Raw genomic sequence first — 15,263 nt, 5'->3', positions numbered from 1 at the left:
ATAAAGTATGTATTATTATACACACACATACATATATATCCGTTACACATATATAAGCACATTGTTAGATATTACAATAATTTAAAAATAATCAGGTATTTATTTCTTCTATTTTTCATATTTTTTATAAACTTTCCGCACTTGATTTTTCTACTCTTTTCGTTTGTGTATCTGTCAATTTTGCGGATAACCTCAAAATGGTCTCTATACAAATTAGCAAAATTTTTCATTAACTAGTATTAATGTTGTTCGACAAAAATGCCAACTTACGAATTAGCATTAATGTTACGGGCTATGCCCAAGCCCGAACTGAAGACAACTCTTAAACGTGTGGCGAATGGTATATTTGATCGAGGAGGTATTATAAGAAATATTGAAAATTTGGGGTTTCGAGCAACGCCGTTCAAAACCAGTGCTCATGGATTGGTACACAGAGAAGCAAATTTCTTTGTTTTTAAAATAGACACTGCGACTAAAGTTGTTGCAGATCTTAAGGAAGAATATAACAGAGATGTAGATATTATAAGGCAAAATGTGTTTAAAGTTCAAGATGATAGTGACCACTCTTGCACTTTAGAAGAAGAAATGTTACCTCCAGCATACCGTAAGGATGTTCAAAAGATGATCGAAGTAGGAAAAACTCAAGTCAATCGTTTCACCTATAAATTTAAATACAACTCGGGATTAGATTATTATCCTTTCCAAAAATAACTGGTTAATTGTTTATATTAAGTAGTAATAAATATAGTTATAGTATATTGAATGTGGTATTTATTTAATTTTTATCCATTTAAATAGTGTCAATAACGTCCCAACCATTTATTAGTGAATTAGTTAGGAAAAGTAGTTAATTTTCATTTAAGGTTAGGTAATTCTAAAATGTAATATTGATAAAAATAGATTTTGAAGCTTGCACAGACTTCAAAACTTTATTCAGAATATTTTGCATGAATTTATTTTTAAAAAGTAAAATTTTCTAAATCTCTTCTAAATCCTATGTATCAATTTACTTTTTATTTAATAAATTGCAAAAATATATGTAAGAATACTCATAGGTTGAATGGTAAATGATTTGTACTTGTTTTTACACATTTTGTAGTGATTATGGATTCCAGATTCTTGAGTTTCAAATATTACTGCAAAACTGAGTGTACTTTAGACAAGTTTATCATATCTGTGCACTTGGAACGTTTTTAGTAATAACATTTTTAGTTCAACTGAACCTGGTTGCAGGTTCATTTTTTAATAATCACAGCAAAATTCGATATGTTGTAATGTTAACAACACAGAGTTTTCTATATTGCGAATTTGATTTCTTTTAACTTCCCTAACTTTGTTAAGTCTGTTGTTTGGGCTACTCAATCTGGAAGGAACGTTGAGCCACTTTGTTGATTTTGTAAATACACTACAAAGCTGCAAACTCCTCAATTTGTTGGTTAAATTTAACAAATTCTTTATTATTCTAGATTATGGTACTTACGGATTCTTCTTTTTTTCATGTGATAAAATTGCAGTAGAATCAAATATCTTCATTGAAGAACTTGGATTAGTAGAATAAGGAGCGATGACACATTAGATCAACTTTTTCATGTTTTTCTGCCATTACACTTCACATGTTACATCAATAAAAGTTTGTTTGTAAATGCTGACGAATAATTTTTAGGGTAAAAGCTTTAATAGGGTATTGCTCATTTGCTGTCTATGTATTATCCTCCCTGTCCAAAAATTAATGGTTTCTGTTTAAATAAATATCATTACCATAATATAGTAAGAAAAAGTGATTTCATTATTCAGATTATTGCTTATTAAATAATTATTGTTTACTATCTGTTAATGCAGACTGTACTGTCTTAAGTTATTGGCCTGTCACAATCTAATAGGAAAAAAACAATTAACCTATTCCAAAGTGGTAATCACTCTGAAATAGGTTAATTTTTTATACTGACTGGAAATAGGTTTAAAAGCTTTGGAGCTTTTAGGTACACCTATTACCAATCACCGTGAATAAGTTAACAGTATTGGTAATGAATGGTTATGAGTATCTGGTCCTTTACTTATCATTTATAGAATTATTGTTGGTTTAGTTACACATTCTGGAACATTTTTTTTCAATGTATTCACTGACGGGACATGGCATCTATGGAGGCCATGAATGTATCCATTCTATAAGGGTTTAAATAATAAGAAAATCTAGCAACAATCAACAACCATTTAATAGGCGAAAATATAAGGGACATTGTTGTCACCCAATTATTAAAGCATTGTTCACATCAACAGATGTAGATAACTATTATTGATTTTGTTTAGTTTCCCGCTTTCTTTTAATTTAATAAAACTCTTGTTATAAGAGGATACAGGTTGCCGATCAAAATCATGCGTATATTGTTTTCCTTATTTTTTTGTACCTTTTACATACTATGATCTGTAAGAGATTGCCATGAGATAAGACTGCAAATTGTACTCTTTTATTTGGAAACTATTGTTAATAACTATAACCATTATTAATAATTATAACTATTACTTGGAACTATTAATTATATTATTATGAAACTATTTGAATGTATCCTGTGAACCTAGAAAATCTTAGATAAAAATAGTATCTTTTATATTATTCAGATTTAATTATCTCCTCAACACTACCTATATGGGTACTATACTAGTACCCAGGGTATAAAGTAAATAAGGTTTCAAAGGCAAATCGATTATAATTTAGCACTAATTTACTTTTGGTTTGGTTCTAAAAAAAAAAATTGCCTAAATTTAAAGGTTAACGAAAAAATTATATATTATAGAACAACTTCGATTAAGCTTTACTAGGTCTATCGATTATAACTGAAAAAAGTGAAAAAACCAAAAAAAGTCCCAAGTCTGTCCTACCATGGTTTCGGTCAACTTGTTTGTAAAAAGTAACAAATTTGTGAAATAATTATGCAACGCTAGTTACATACAATTATAATATTTCCGACAGTTGTTTACTATAAAAAATAACTAGTAGGATAGGATCTCTTTTGATTGTTGTTGGATTGTCATAATACGTAATATACACTGTTTTCAATTGCGTTTCTGATAAATTGAAATGACATATCTTTTAAAAAATAACTATTTAACTCATGACACGTTTGTCGACAGTGACATGACTTAAGATATTTCGTGTGTTATTTTCGTAATATTTTTAATGTTATATTAGTCCCACATGTTTACAAAATGAACAAAATTTTCTGTCACATATTAAAACATAAAACAAGAGTTCCTGCTTATAGTAGCATCAGAAACAAATTATATTATCAGTATAAGTATGACACAAAAGTGGAAGAAGTAATCAATAAACAGATTCAAGCTGAGCAGCAAGCAGCGCAAGATTACTTGTCTATGGCAACAACATTTTTGCATCCGTGTATGTCGCGACCAGGAGCAGGTGGTTACTTTATGAAAATGTACAAGGAGGAACTTGACCACATGCAGAAACTTATTGAATATCAATTGATACGAGGGGGTGCCATAGTTATTAGCGGTTTAAAAGCGCCAACCATTGATGAAAAATTGACTTTACAAAGTGCTTTCACAAAGGGACTGCTTATGGAGAAAACTGTTACTGAGGTATCATTCTGATCCAAATAATGTACTGGAGTTTATATATTTCTAACAACATATACTCGTCTAATATTCCTCATTGCCTAAGTCTTAGGTCTTTGACCATTTATTATTACCAGTGATGATTTAGGGCCCTGAAACATTGTCTGTCACTTTGGGTCTCTGGCAAGCCCACAGCTAAATTTTTTAAATCATTTTAGCCATAGGACGTCCACTGCTGCATATAGAGGTATATATATATATATATATATATATTTCCAATCGGTGGGAAGTGGCTTGCATCCAATATCTTCGAACAACTTTAACAAGGTCGTCTGTCCACTAGTCTTATGATTTCCCGCTAATAAATTTGTTTGAATTTCTTTTTATTTTCTATTACAGTTATTGGAAAACATTGTTCAAGTTGCTGAAAAAGTAAACGATTACCAATGCGCCGATTTTATTACATCAGTGTACTTAGCGGAGCAGATGGAATCTATAAATGAATTTTCACATCACATTACGAACATAAATAGATTATCATGCGACGAACACGCGGTATATCAATATGATCTACAATTGTTGAAGACCTATCCGAATCCATTCACTTTCAAAATGCCAGCACGTTAAATATAAGCAGATGATCGGGCGGTTATAAAATAATTATACATTTTACAATGCTGTTTTCATGCGCGCTATTTACAATCATTGTCTAAACAATTAAATATAACGCCGAAATACATAAATTATTACTTTTTTATATTGCGAATTAACAAATCCCGGAGGATATTAGCCAACAATGCAGTCAGACTTTTCGATTAACTTAATCCTGTATAGCAGCAAATCATCATCATTTCAGAAGTAAGCCATCCACAGCTGGACAAAGTCCTCCCCTACGAATATCCAAAAGGATCGATTGGAAACTGCCTACATAAAACGTATCCGAAGACTTTCACAAGGCTGCCTGACCTCCTTGTGTTTCACTTATACTCATAATGCGTTTGAAGGCACGCGGTCTTTGCTCCGAAGCCTTAAGGCCCCTACAGCCATCTATTCGGCGCGCTATGTGGTATGTCCACTGCCACTGCAACTTATCAATCTGCTGTGCTATATCGGTTACTTTCGTTCGTACAAGAGATCTCATTTCTAATTCTATGTTGTAGAAAAATCCCTCGCATAGGTAGCAGGTAGTTTCCATAGTTCGTCGAGTAAAAAACAATATTTGTAGTCTTTACAGTTATCAATAAAGTGACACTCTTTAAAACTACGACAGAGAACGCTCGTATGTGAGCTTATTAAATCTGGCACTCCACAGGTACACGCTGACCCGCGAATCATTTATAAACTCATGCGTGGGTAATTTTAGATACCCCCACCTAAGCAACAATCCTGTAAAGTTCATACGTCACACTGTCCTGAGGTTGAGACAAGTTTCGACTATCTGGACGATGCGACGACAAAAAGATATATCGCATTAAAAGCAGTTCACAGCTGATAAAAAAACAAGCTGATGGTTAAGAACGTGTAGACATCTCCCGATCATCCTAGATAGAAACATTTCTAGAGTTTCTTTCGCTACTACTTCTTAAACAAGTCGAGGTTTCCTGTTAGACGCTCTTAAGTCTGCGAGCTAAACGCGTATTGACTAACATAGGTCCTCCCTTAAGGCTCCTGAACCAATCTAGTCAATGGAGAGCCCGTCTAAGCTCTCCGAGAGTTCAACGGCCTCCCAATCTGGTAATACTGTACGTAAAGTAACGGACAAGTTACGTAAACAATGTTGAGGGTATGCGCCCTCCGTGTTCTTTCTTTTTAAGGCTGTGGATTCAGCAATTGTCAATAAAGCAACATCGATGATTCCGACTGAAAAAAGTACGACAGAGGCCTAAGCTGGTTAAACATATGGTTTTTAGGTCGGGCCGGTTAAACATGTTTTACGACATTGCCTTTCAACAGAATTTATTGTGTTGATATCTAAAACTTATAACAAGCAATAAAAACCTAGACTACAATTCTAAAAATCATTTATTTACAAAGTATAAGGTGAAAATACATTATGATTTAATCGTTTATTGCGCATTCGATATGTGGTTCATTAATTGAAAGTATCCTCTCAATTTCTTCTACTTGACATTTTTGTAACGCAGCTTTTAGTCGTAGCTTGTTATTATTATAATGACTTTCGCGTAATAATAATTTGCAATAATCAAAATACCATTGTTCTACGGTGGCTGAAAAGAGAAATTTCACGTGAATATTATATATATATTTTTTTTACTTTATCGATGATGAAAATATGTGAAAAACAAGTTTTATTAAAACCGTTAAACACTTATTATGTATTAACTTTGATTAGGAATTGCAAAAGATCTACTTACCCACTAAATCATTGAAAAGTAATTTATCACTCGTGTCATCGACCGATGATTTCCATATTTTCATGTATTCCTCGCAAAGGGATTCTTCAGATTCGTTTATTGTATTTTGATCTAGATCTAGAGCTCTTTAATAATATGATTTAAAGTTAATATACGGTTTAAAACCTTAATAATTTAATTTTAATCTATTGCAACTTTTGATTACGCATGTTGTTTTTACAAGTGTTATAAATTTATATATCAACATAAAAGGCTAAGTTTAAAGGTAAATGCCGATGCCTTTATGCTACAATTCATTTTGAAGTAATATTTACTGTTAATGTAAAAATAATGATAACATTACAATTTATATGGTGAAAAATTATTTTCATGTAAATATTCGTACAATAAATTAAGTGGTGGAATGTGAAATAAGCGCATACAAAAACTTGTAGAGATGCAGTTATCTTAATTGATGAAAATACTAATAAAACATAATGCCTTCCTATTCACGCTTAGTTAATATAATATTTTAATTAATATAATATTATTTATTTTATATAAATCTTAAATTTGATTACATACCCAATAGCTTCTTTTATGAAACGGTCTTCGTTCCGTTTATATTCTGATAGGAAATCTGGCACTAAGCCTTTAAATAACTCAACGCAACAGTCAGGTGGAACATCTAAGTGATAAAAAATAAAATTAATCCACACTTTTCTTTATCATTATTAGTGTATATAGTCTTAAACAAACTTTCATGAGCTGGAAAAGGATTTTAAATAGACCAAGGAAAACTTAGGTATTATTCATTTAGGATAACCTGCTGATAGAGGATCGGTATACTTATGAACAATTATAATATATTGGGTTGGCAACTAAGTCATTACCGATTTCAAATAAGAAGGAAAATTATGATTTTTTATTCAAAATATAACTTTATTCAATTTGATATTGCCCGATCTTGTAAACCAACTTTTTTTATATTTCGACACTGCCTTTCTTTTAAAGCTTGATCTCCATATACGGCACATACTTATTTTGTGCTTGCGATGCGTTCTTGCCTTATCAGAAGTAATACATTAAAATGTGTCGGAAGTGCTAGTCCTGTTTTTGCAATTGGGATGGAAAAAGAAACTAAAGAACTAATCAATGTAACTCTTTTGCTAGTTTAAATTAGAAGTCCACACAGTAAGAAAAGATAAATATAGGCTAGATGCTCTGACCAAGTTAACAAAACAAAAGAAAATGTAAAGTGAATCTGTCGATAAAAGCAGCAATGATAGTGGCCAATAGATTTATTTTGTGCAATAACTTGTTCCGTGAATCGAAACCTAGAAATAAGGGTATTTATTTGGAAAGACTATACAAAATCCTTTATTCAACATGAATTACATCATCATCATAAAAAAAGGTTTTTTATGGCCCCCGAGAAGAGACCTTTGTTCACAAGGGTAAATTTTTTCATTTTGATTATTATTTTATTTACTTCATTTTGTGCTTCATATTTTGTTTATCATTTATCATCTTTTACAATATCTGTCACTCTACTTTCTACTACATCCCTCTCCTGCACTCCCAGACAGACTTAGTTTCTGGTTTACAACAAAATATTGAAACAGCCAGGACACAAACACATTATTGCCAAGGCGCGCTATATTTTTTTAACTATTTTTCCGTGAAATATAGAAAATAATTTCCGCACGTTTTGAATACTAAGCGTTTCCTTCTTTTGGGAATTATAAAATTGTTAAAAAAAAATTAATAAACATATATGTTTTATACAACTTACCACAAGTAATATTGAGTCGAATAGCTTTTTTCATTGAACAATTAGAAAGAAGATATTTCAAAATTGATATTGTTGAAATATTATCAGACTTAAACGAAGCTTTGCCGCGTCTGAAAAAAATACGTCAAATTTTACTTATGACATAATTAAACACATCATTAACTAGATTTACATTATCGATGCACTAGTCGACACAGGTGCCAACAAATAATTTTGTTTTAAAGTTGTTTGTGGGATTTCATAAAATTTAATTATTCAAAGCTTATTCCTGTATAAAGAATCTTGTTTTATAAGAATACCAGATGATTGAAATTTATTATATTATCTACGATGTTAGATGTACAGAAAAATTTAATTTAGTTTATGATATATCTCAGGTTAAAAAGTCTGTTTAATTGTATTTATAAAATTGCAATAAAAAGTAAAACCCTTAAACAAATTCTTATAAAATGTCTTACTGATATCGACAAATGAGAATCGTCTTCAGGGGACAATGCAAACGTGCAAAGGAAATGCTCGCTGCCGGCCTTGGCAAATCACCTGGCAATGCTTCGTTGAGCCAAGACGTCATTTCGGCAACGGAAAAACCACCAGACACGCCTAAATCACACCACACTCTGCAACATACAGAAATATGCTAAGCTTTCTATTAAAATGGTTAATCAATTAAGTATTTAATGGTGAAAAATGAAAAAAAAAAGTCATTTCAGTGAAGTTACATCATGTACATAGTTATACCACAGGAATTTTAGGTACCCTTCCTTCCCTTAGGACCCTTCCGCTCTGTGAATTCAGCTCCGATGAACCTGTAAAAGCCCTCGGGCTAACAACATCAGAGAATAAGTAACAACAGGAATGGTAATATTAACAATCTGGTATATGTGCATAGGAATATTAATAAACGTAAGAAAAATAACAATATACACAAGATTAGCACTAGAAATAAAAATAATATTGTTTTTCCTTTTTCTAGGCTTCATGTAATTAGTAACTCTTTTGTGGGCAATTATGTACGGTATTAATTGTAATACATTCAACTCTTAAAAGCTTTTACATTTACAACCAATCATCTTTGTATATCGTCTTAAACAAAATAGTTTTATCCTAATAGTTTACTATTCAACTTACCTATTGTCATCTCGGTCAACTTCTTGTAGATCGACGTGCTGGAAGTATTGCGGTAAGGCGGGAAGCGTTAATTTGATAAGTCGAGCAACCCGAGGTGCGCTAGCGGGTAGTACGTAGAGCAATACTTGTGTAGTTTCCGTGGAGTCCAATATAGATTCTAAACTAGTGCGGATTTGTAACCAAATTCTTCTTGTACCGATTTGACACCTGACTGTAGCAAGAACCTCGGAATATGTCCCCTGTTATTTTGGTTTAATAAAATTGTTTAACAAATTTATATTACTGTGTCACACGTAAAATTTTACCAGAAGTTAAAGAAAGTAGGACAAGTAAATATGTTGGTTCATCCTCTGTATTGTCACGTTTAACAAATTAAATTTTTATGACAGTTTATTATTACTTAAAGTCCATTTTTTGTATGTGGGAAATTGACATCTATGTTAAATATACCACTGTGGATATATAAATAGTCTTTTCACTTGAACTTGATAAACCTGTTCCACAAAAATGCGATGTTAAAAAAGCTTTGGAAACACATAATAAAATATCTATTGCATTTGAAAGTACACCTTGAACTGGTCACTAAGTCGCTATAATGCTAAATCTAATTAGTAACGACTTGGTGTAAGCGGACAGTGATGATTTTTGCTTTGTTAAAGAGAACGAATTACGAATTACTACGAATTATAGGCAGTTTATTAAAATAATCTACTATTATGTCTATCTACTAATAGAGAATACATACTACTCGTCTACACCAGCCGACAATATTAAAGAAAGATATCAAGGATGATTGGTTATGGATGTAATAGTTTTAAAGGGGTAAACGTATGGCCCATTTGTCAGCAAAAATCTTTAAAGCTTTTACGTCTATGTCTACTCACTCTGTATCAAGTGATCACTCTTATACTCTATGGAAATATGACAGGCCAATAACTTATGGCAGTAGAGTTTACTGGGTCAGATAGTGTTCAATAATTAATTTTAATATGAAGTAATCGGAATTGTGACAACACTTTTTCTTACTATATTATCATTACGTTATTTATTATTACTGAAACAATTGGTTTTTGGATAGGATAAAAAGGCTTTTACGCGTATTACCAATCGTCCTTTATATAAGATTGTTACAAATATGGTTGTCAGAGTTACCTGTGAAGGACAAACACTTGAAACAGCAGCATTGTCAGTTTTTAGTTCCAATTGTTTGTTTCCATAAATAAAGAGCATGTCCAAAGGAACACCCGCTGTAACAACCACCTCTTGCCATCCATTAAGCATAGCTCCTTTCAACTTGTAACAATAATAATTACCAGAGGTTTAAGTCAGTATTACATAGTTACATTTATTTTTCTAAGCCTTAATGTTAAAGAGTTGGAAAGTTTGTCGCGCACTATGTTACTCATAAACCGAGATCCCTTCAAGGGGGCTCTAAACTATAGTCACTCTATAGAGCGTTTATCTTAGCGATTTAAGAGCTCGCTAGCTTAAAAGACGTTTTAGTCTGAGCGCCTTTGCCATGCCCCCTCGCATCCGCGAAATCTACAAATGCCACTTCGACAGTAGTGTAAGCAAGGTAAAAAAATGGTAAGTAACGCCACCTGTGCCGGTCGTTGATGTTAGGTTTTGCTACGGCTACTATTCAAGCGTGGGTCGAATCGGATCGAACCAGCGTATCTGGTTGCGGCCTTATGGTCGCCTACCGTCGACAAACATTCCAAAAAGTGCGGGGTACTACGCAAGTTAGATATGTTAAAAAGTTGTCATATTTAAGTAGTTAATTATATAAAACATACAGATACGGTCCGAAAGAAGATGAGTAAATATATTAAAATATTATTACCTCACATGCTATGTCCAATAAAGGGGGCGTCGACAATCCTGTGTTAAGAGATCGCGTATTACGCTGATACTTTTCACGTTCGTTAGCAGTTTGTTTTTCTAAACGTGCTATTTCTAGCCTAAAATTACATAGTCCGAGAGTTAATAAAAACTAAAGTAACCAAATAAAAAGAGTGCTAAATTGAGATATCTTTATTTATTCAAACGTGGCAATATTATATCATCTGCCACCCAACACGTCTACTGCTGGACATAGATCTCCCCTTTAGATTTCCAATAAGATCGGTTGAAAGCGGCCTTTATTCAGAGTCTTCTGGCGTCCTTAACAGAGTCGTCTATGCGGCGTTTGGGTAGGAGACCCACGCTGTGCTTGTAATATCCACTTCAAAACCCCAAAAACCATCACCACCATCATATGTATAAAGATGAAATTTAATTCATAATGTAATCTTTACGGAATATAAATATTTACTCAAGTTTAGTGCGCCTTGAAGTAAGAGCATCTGCAGTCACATTTTTAGGAACCATACTGCCTGAAATCAAACGCTGAGAACGCAGCGCGAATATTCTCCCGGAGAATGTCGATACTAATAATTCACTTTCATCTGCGCCTACGCATCCTCCACATACTGAAGTTATTGGTTCACCGCAAAACTGTAATACAAAAAAAAATGTTACATGAAACTTATTTTTGTTTTTCAATAAAAATAAATTATATATACACTATAAAAAACTTTTTTTTATATAACAGCGTACTTTTTTAATCGGTTGCTCATATGATCTCGATCTCATTTTTGGTTAAATATTAATACTTATATTGTAAATGTGGGTTATTACAGTTAGTGACAATAAAAAATAAAAAATGAGCCGATCATTTCAACTGTTCTCGTAATTATTTTGCCATTTAAAATTCAATATATTTTTGACATTGACAAAACGAAACTTTTGAAGGAGCATAGAGGAGATACGAGATTTTCTTGTATTATATCTTATATAAATAAATGAATAACAAGAGTGGCAGGCGTTGTTTTACTTACATAAGTGAATTTTACCCGTGGTTTTTCATTAAAATTGTCTAAGTCTACAAAGTAAAGCTGAACGGAGCCGTCATGGCGGCCAACTGCTAAATGGGCGCCAACATTATTAAAGAACCAGCCCATGCAAACAATCTGTCCCAGACTTCCACCCTCCACGATGCATTTGTTTGTTAATTCAGTTCTGTTAAAAAGACTAACATTAAATGTAGTAAAGAAATCTACTATTACATACAGGATTTTTGTATGATAAAATGATTTTGCGGGATGTGCTTTACATTATTTTATTTTTAATATAATTTCATTATATCATAATAAACATAAAAAAATTATATAATCGGTTGTATTTAGTCTGTATTTAGTTTTTTTCCTTTATTTTAAAAATAATTCGTCAAACGACAATACGAATATACAATAATGTTATCCCAATAATAATTAGGTATATTGTGAACATATTATCATATACCTCCATTATGAAAAAAAAACATTTCTAATAGATTTTAATGCTTACTCATACTTAATCAGCCCAATGGAGCCATTTGCTGCTCCATAAAAAACACATACTTCTGAAGAACGCGGCGCCGGTAGTGTTGTGAGGCGCGATGGTCCAGCTGCTATGTGTATTTGTGCCAAAAGCTCTCCATTTTCTATAACTATGGCGCCCTTGTTTGCAATTAGTAGTAGAAGTCGGACTCTGTTACTCTTAAACATGAGGGGTTTACATATAAGTGTTAATTAAAGGATTTTTGCCACATTAGAAGCTAAATACAGTAGCTTTATTATTAACACGCGAGTCCGATTGACAGCGACGAAAGAAATGAAACGAATGTCTTGCAGTTTGCACAAGTGATTCGCATTAGAGAACGCCGCCGTAACTCACGACGTACTTCGAGTCGCCGTTCGATTTAGATCGTTTATTATAGCCGATGTCAACTGATCATACTTCTTGTCCCAGCACTAACGCTTTACGAAGTGTAGTAGTGTTATTAGCCAGGCAATATCAACTGACCAAGGCACGAGAGAGTCGGGTACGGCCCTCTCCAACTCTCTTGTGTTGGAATATTGCGTTGTGTCGGGTATTCTCGACAAGTATCCGAACCAAAGTTCCTTCGTAGAGGCACCTGAGTCTAATCACTCTATGGAGCGTCAATGATCTAAGAGCCGATAACCGCCAAAGAACTTCGAGTAAGGCTATCGCAACAAGATACCTCGTTGAAAAACGTCACCACAACGTGCCATATGTTCCGCAACTGTCGGAACTCTTTATGATATTATTCCCGCGGGCGTGCAGTCAGATGTCAATACATGCATTCCATATGGAACTGTCACGAAATTTTCTTTACAAAACAGATATCCATTTAATTTAAGATAGAGAACCTTTCTTCTCCTAAAATATTTATCGCTTGTGGTACAATTTTAATGTCAGATTCTAGGTTCAAGTCTAAGGTTCTTCAGGGGACACAACGGACCGCCAAGCCCAGCATAGGACATCCACCCACAACATGGGCACACGACTTTGTTAAGGACGTCGGAAGACGCTGGATTGCAAGCGGTCCTATTGAAAATCTAATTGGTATAATGTCGAGCAGTGGATGTCTTACAGCTAAAATGATGATGATGAATGAGACGATTTACATTGCAAGAATTTTTAAAAAACTTTAATTATCAGTTATAAAAATGAAAACATCTGTTAGACTATCTAGTTAGACTTACATTTGGTGTAGCAAATCCAGCAATGTCTAGTACTCGGTCTTCACAGCAAAATGTAAAAATTTCTCGCAAGTCTCGGTAATAGGTAATCGTACATCCGCTGCAAAGTATTATGTCACTACCTACAATACACCTGGAAGTAAAAAATTATGCAAAAAGGTATTGCATATAACAATATTATATATCCCCTTATTGATATAAAATTATCCCTTGAATTGATTATCTCTTGAATTGATACAAAAAATATTAATATCATTATACGTTCAATTGGAGGAATTAATTCCTTTTTAAATTTCAAAATTCCACCCATTTAAAAATACATTTTAAATGGTATTACATATTTTTATTACAATTGCACTAAAAAACTTTGTGTTCAATTTAACTTTCTAAAATTAAAAACAAATTTATGTTGGGACAATTTTATAAAAAAACTCCATACTCCATTTAATAAAAAAAGCAAACAAAACAATAACTGCGATTAAATAATATTAGTATGTATATATTATTATGAATATTAATAAATTGACCAAAAATAGTAATATTTACATTGACGTTATTGTTTCTGATACGGATGTTTCGATTGTTAAAAATACTTTGCCTTTTCGTGTGTATCCCTTTATTTCATTGCCAGATGCAGCGAAAATTTTGTCTACGTAATTTCCTGAAATAATAATCATTGTTAAATACTAGCACAGGCATATTATAGTTTTGCCTTGTTTATTAACACACATACAAGTCTTTTAGATTTTTGTTACAGAATTTGTTCTTCTTAAGTGGTTTAAACAATATTTTAAAATTTATAATAGACAATAAAAAATCGCGGCTTTTTCAGAGGATAATATTATAATGCTAATAAAATTGTTACGTTAATTAAAAATTATTACCGTTTGCTGAAGCCACATGCACTGTGGTTATTGGTTTACCAGGTAAAGTTTTAAATTGTACAACTGGTTCTTCATCTTTTATATAAAGACATTGCAAAACACCATTTTTATCTCCTATAGCAAACTAAAACATTGAATAAATTGAGGTAAGCTTGCCATTCTTGAAGAAACAACATTCAAAATTAATTATATTATACCTTTTGCTGCGTTTTATGTCCTGGACAAGGAAGAATTTTTAAGGTGTCTGGAAAAGTAATTCCGCAAAGAATGTAATCAATTCTAGATAAATCGTATTCCATTTCAATTTATTTATAATCAGTCGTCGAAAAAACCTTATAAAGGGGTGATCAATAGCACCTAGGTAACGTTACGGTAAACAAACTTCTTTCCATTATAACTATAATTAATAGCTAATTCATTAAGAATTAGAGTAGTATTACAAATAAAAATTATTTCCGATCGAATGTAATAGTTCGAAAAATATTTTTAATATATTAATGAATTATATTACAAATATAAATAATTCTTAAGACGCAGTAGAGTATAAACTAACACACACCTACATATGTAGATTATAAGAATAGTCTTAATCATATTTTAATACATAAAACGTGATGTCGCTTTTGAAATAATTTTCAGGCATCGATTATAAATTACACATAGGAAAGAACCAAATGTAAACTTTGTTTGCTATTGCCATGTATTTATTAATTTAAAATAGAATTTAATAAGGTGTACAACACCTGTTCAATGTGTTGTAGATTACACATTTTAAAAATTAATAATGAAAAAAGGAAAAATTGCTTGAATTCGTAATTTATAAATATGTACACTACTATCAAATCCAACCGGTTCTATTGGACATTTATCCGGCAGGGAACGTGTTACGGCTGAAATAATGATAATTGAATGGATATACACACAACATTAAAAATATATATTG

The 15,263-nt window shown here is 32.3% G+C and overlaps 3 protein-coding genes across 3 annotated transcripts; 2 read left to right on the top strand and 1 right to left on the bottom strand.

The window, feature by feature from the left end:
- Positions 1-134: 134 nt before the first annotated feature.
- Positions 135-758, top strand: mRpS6 (mitochondrial ribosomal protein S6). Its single transcript, XM_068771886.1, has one exon. The coding sequence runs from the start codon at positions 259-261 to the stop codon at positions 709-711; it is 453 nt and encodes a 150-aa protein (XP_068627987.1). The 5' UTR covers positions 135-258; the 3' UTR covers positions 712-758.
- Positions 759-3,204: 2,446 nt separating this feature from the next.
- Positions 3,205-4,200, top strand: LOC137928968 (ferritin-2 heavy chain-like). Its single transcript, XM_068771975.1, has 2 exons — positions 3,205-3,597; positions 3,973-4,200. Exons 1-2 carry the CDS (start codon positions 3,205-3,207, stop codon positions 4,198-4,200), a joined length of 621 nt encoding a protein of 206 aa, XP_068628076.1.
- A 1,431-nt stretch (positions 4,201-5,631) lies between these two features.
- LOC137928868 (Bardet-Biedl syndrome 7 protein homolog) lies at positions 5,632-14,619 on the bottom strand. The gene is made up of 15 exons (XM_068771872.1): positions 14,518-14,619; positions 14,321-14,444; positions 13,983-14,097; positions 13,440-13,569; positions 12,238-12,428; positions 11,730-11,910; positions 11,165-11,346; positions 10,694-10,811; positions 10,003-10,143; positions 8,851-9,089; positions 8,181-8,339; positions 7,723-7,832; positions 6,513-6,615; positions 5,949-6,073; positions 5,632-5,801 (listed from the first exon to the last, which is right to left on the bottom strand). The coding sequence occupies exons 1-15, from the start codon at positions 14,617-14,619 to the stop codon at positions 5,632-5,634; spliced, it is 2,190 nt and encodes a 729-aa protein (XP_068627973.1).
- Positions 14,620-15,263: the final 644 nt, after the last annotated feature.

Source organism: Battus philenor, unplaced genomic scaffold (genome assembly GCF_028537555.1).
Source record: "Battus philenor isolate CCGP_79_NKW_IND1 unplaced genomic scaffold, ilBatPhil1.0.hap1 SCAF_4, whole genome shotgun sequence".
In the NCBI taxonomy this organism is placed as follows: Eukaryota; Metazoa; Arthropoda; class Insecta; order Lepidoptera; family Papilionidae; genus Battus; species Battus philenor.
Note: the sequence above shows the minus strand (reverse complement) of the source record. Positions and strands in the feature narration are given on the sequence as shown.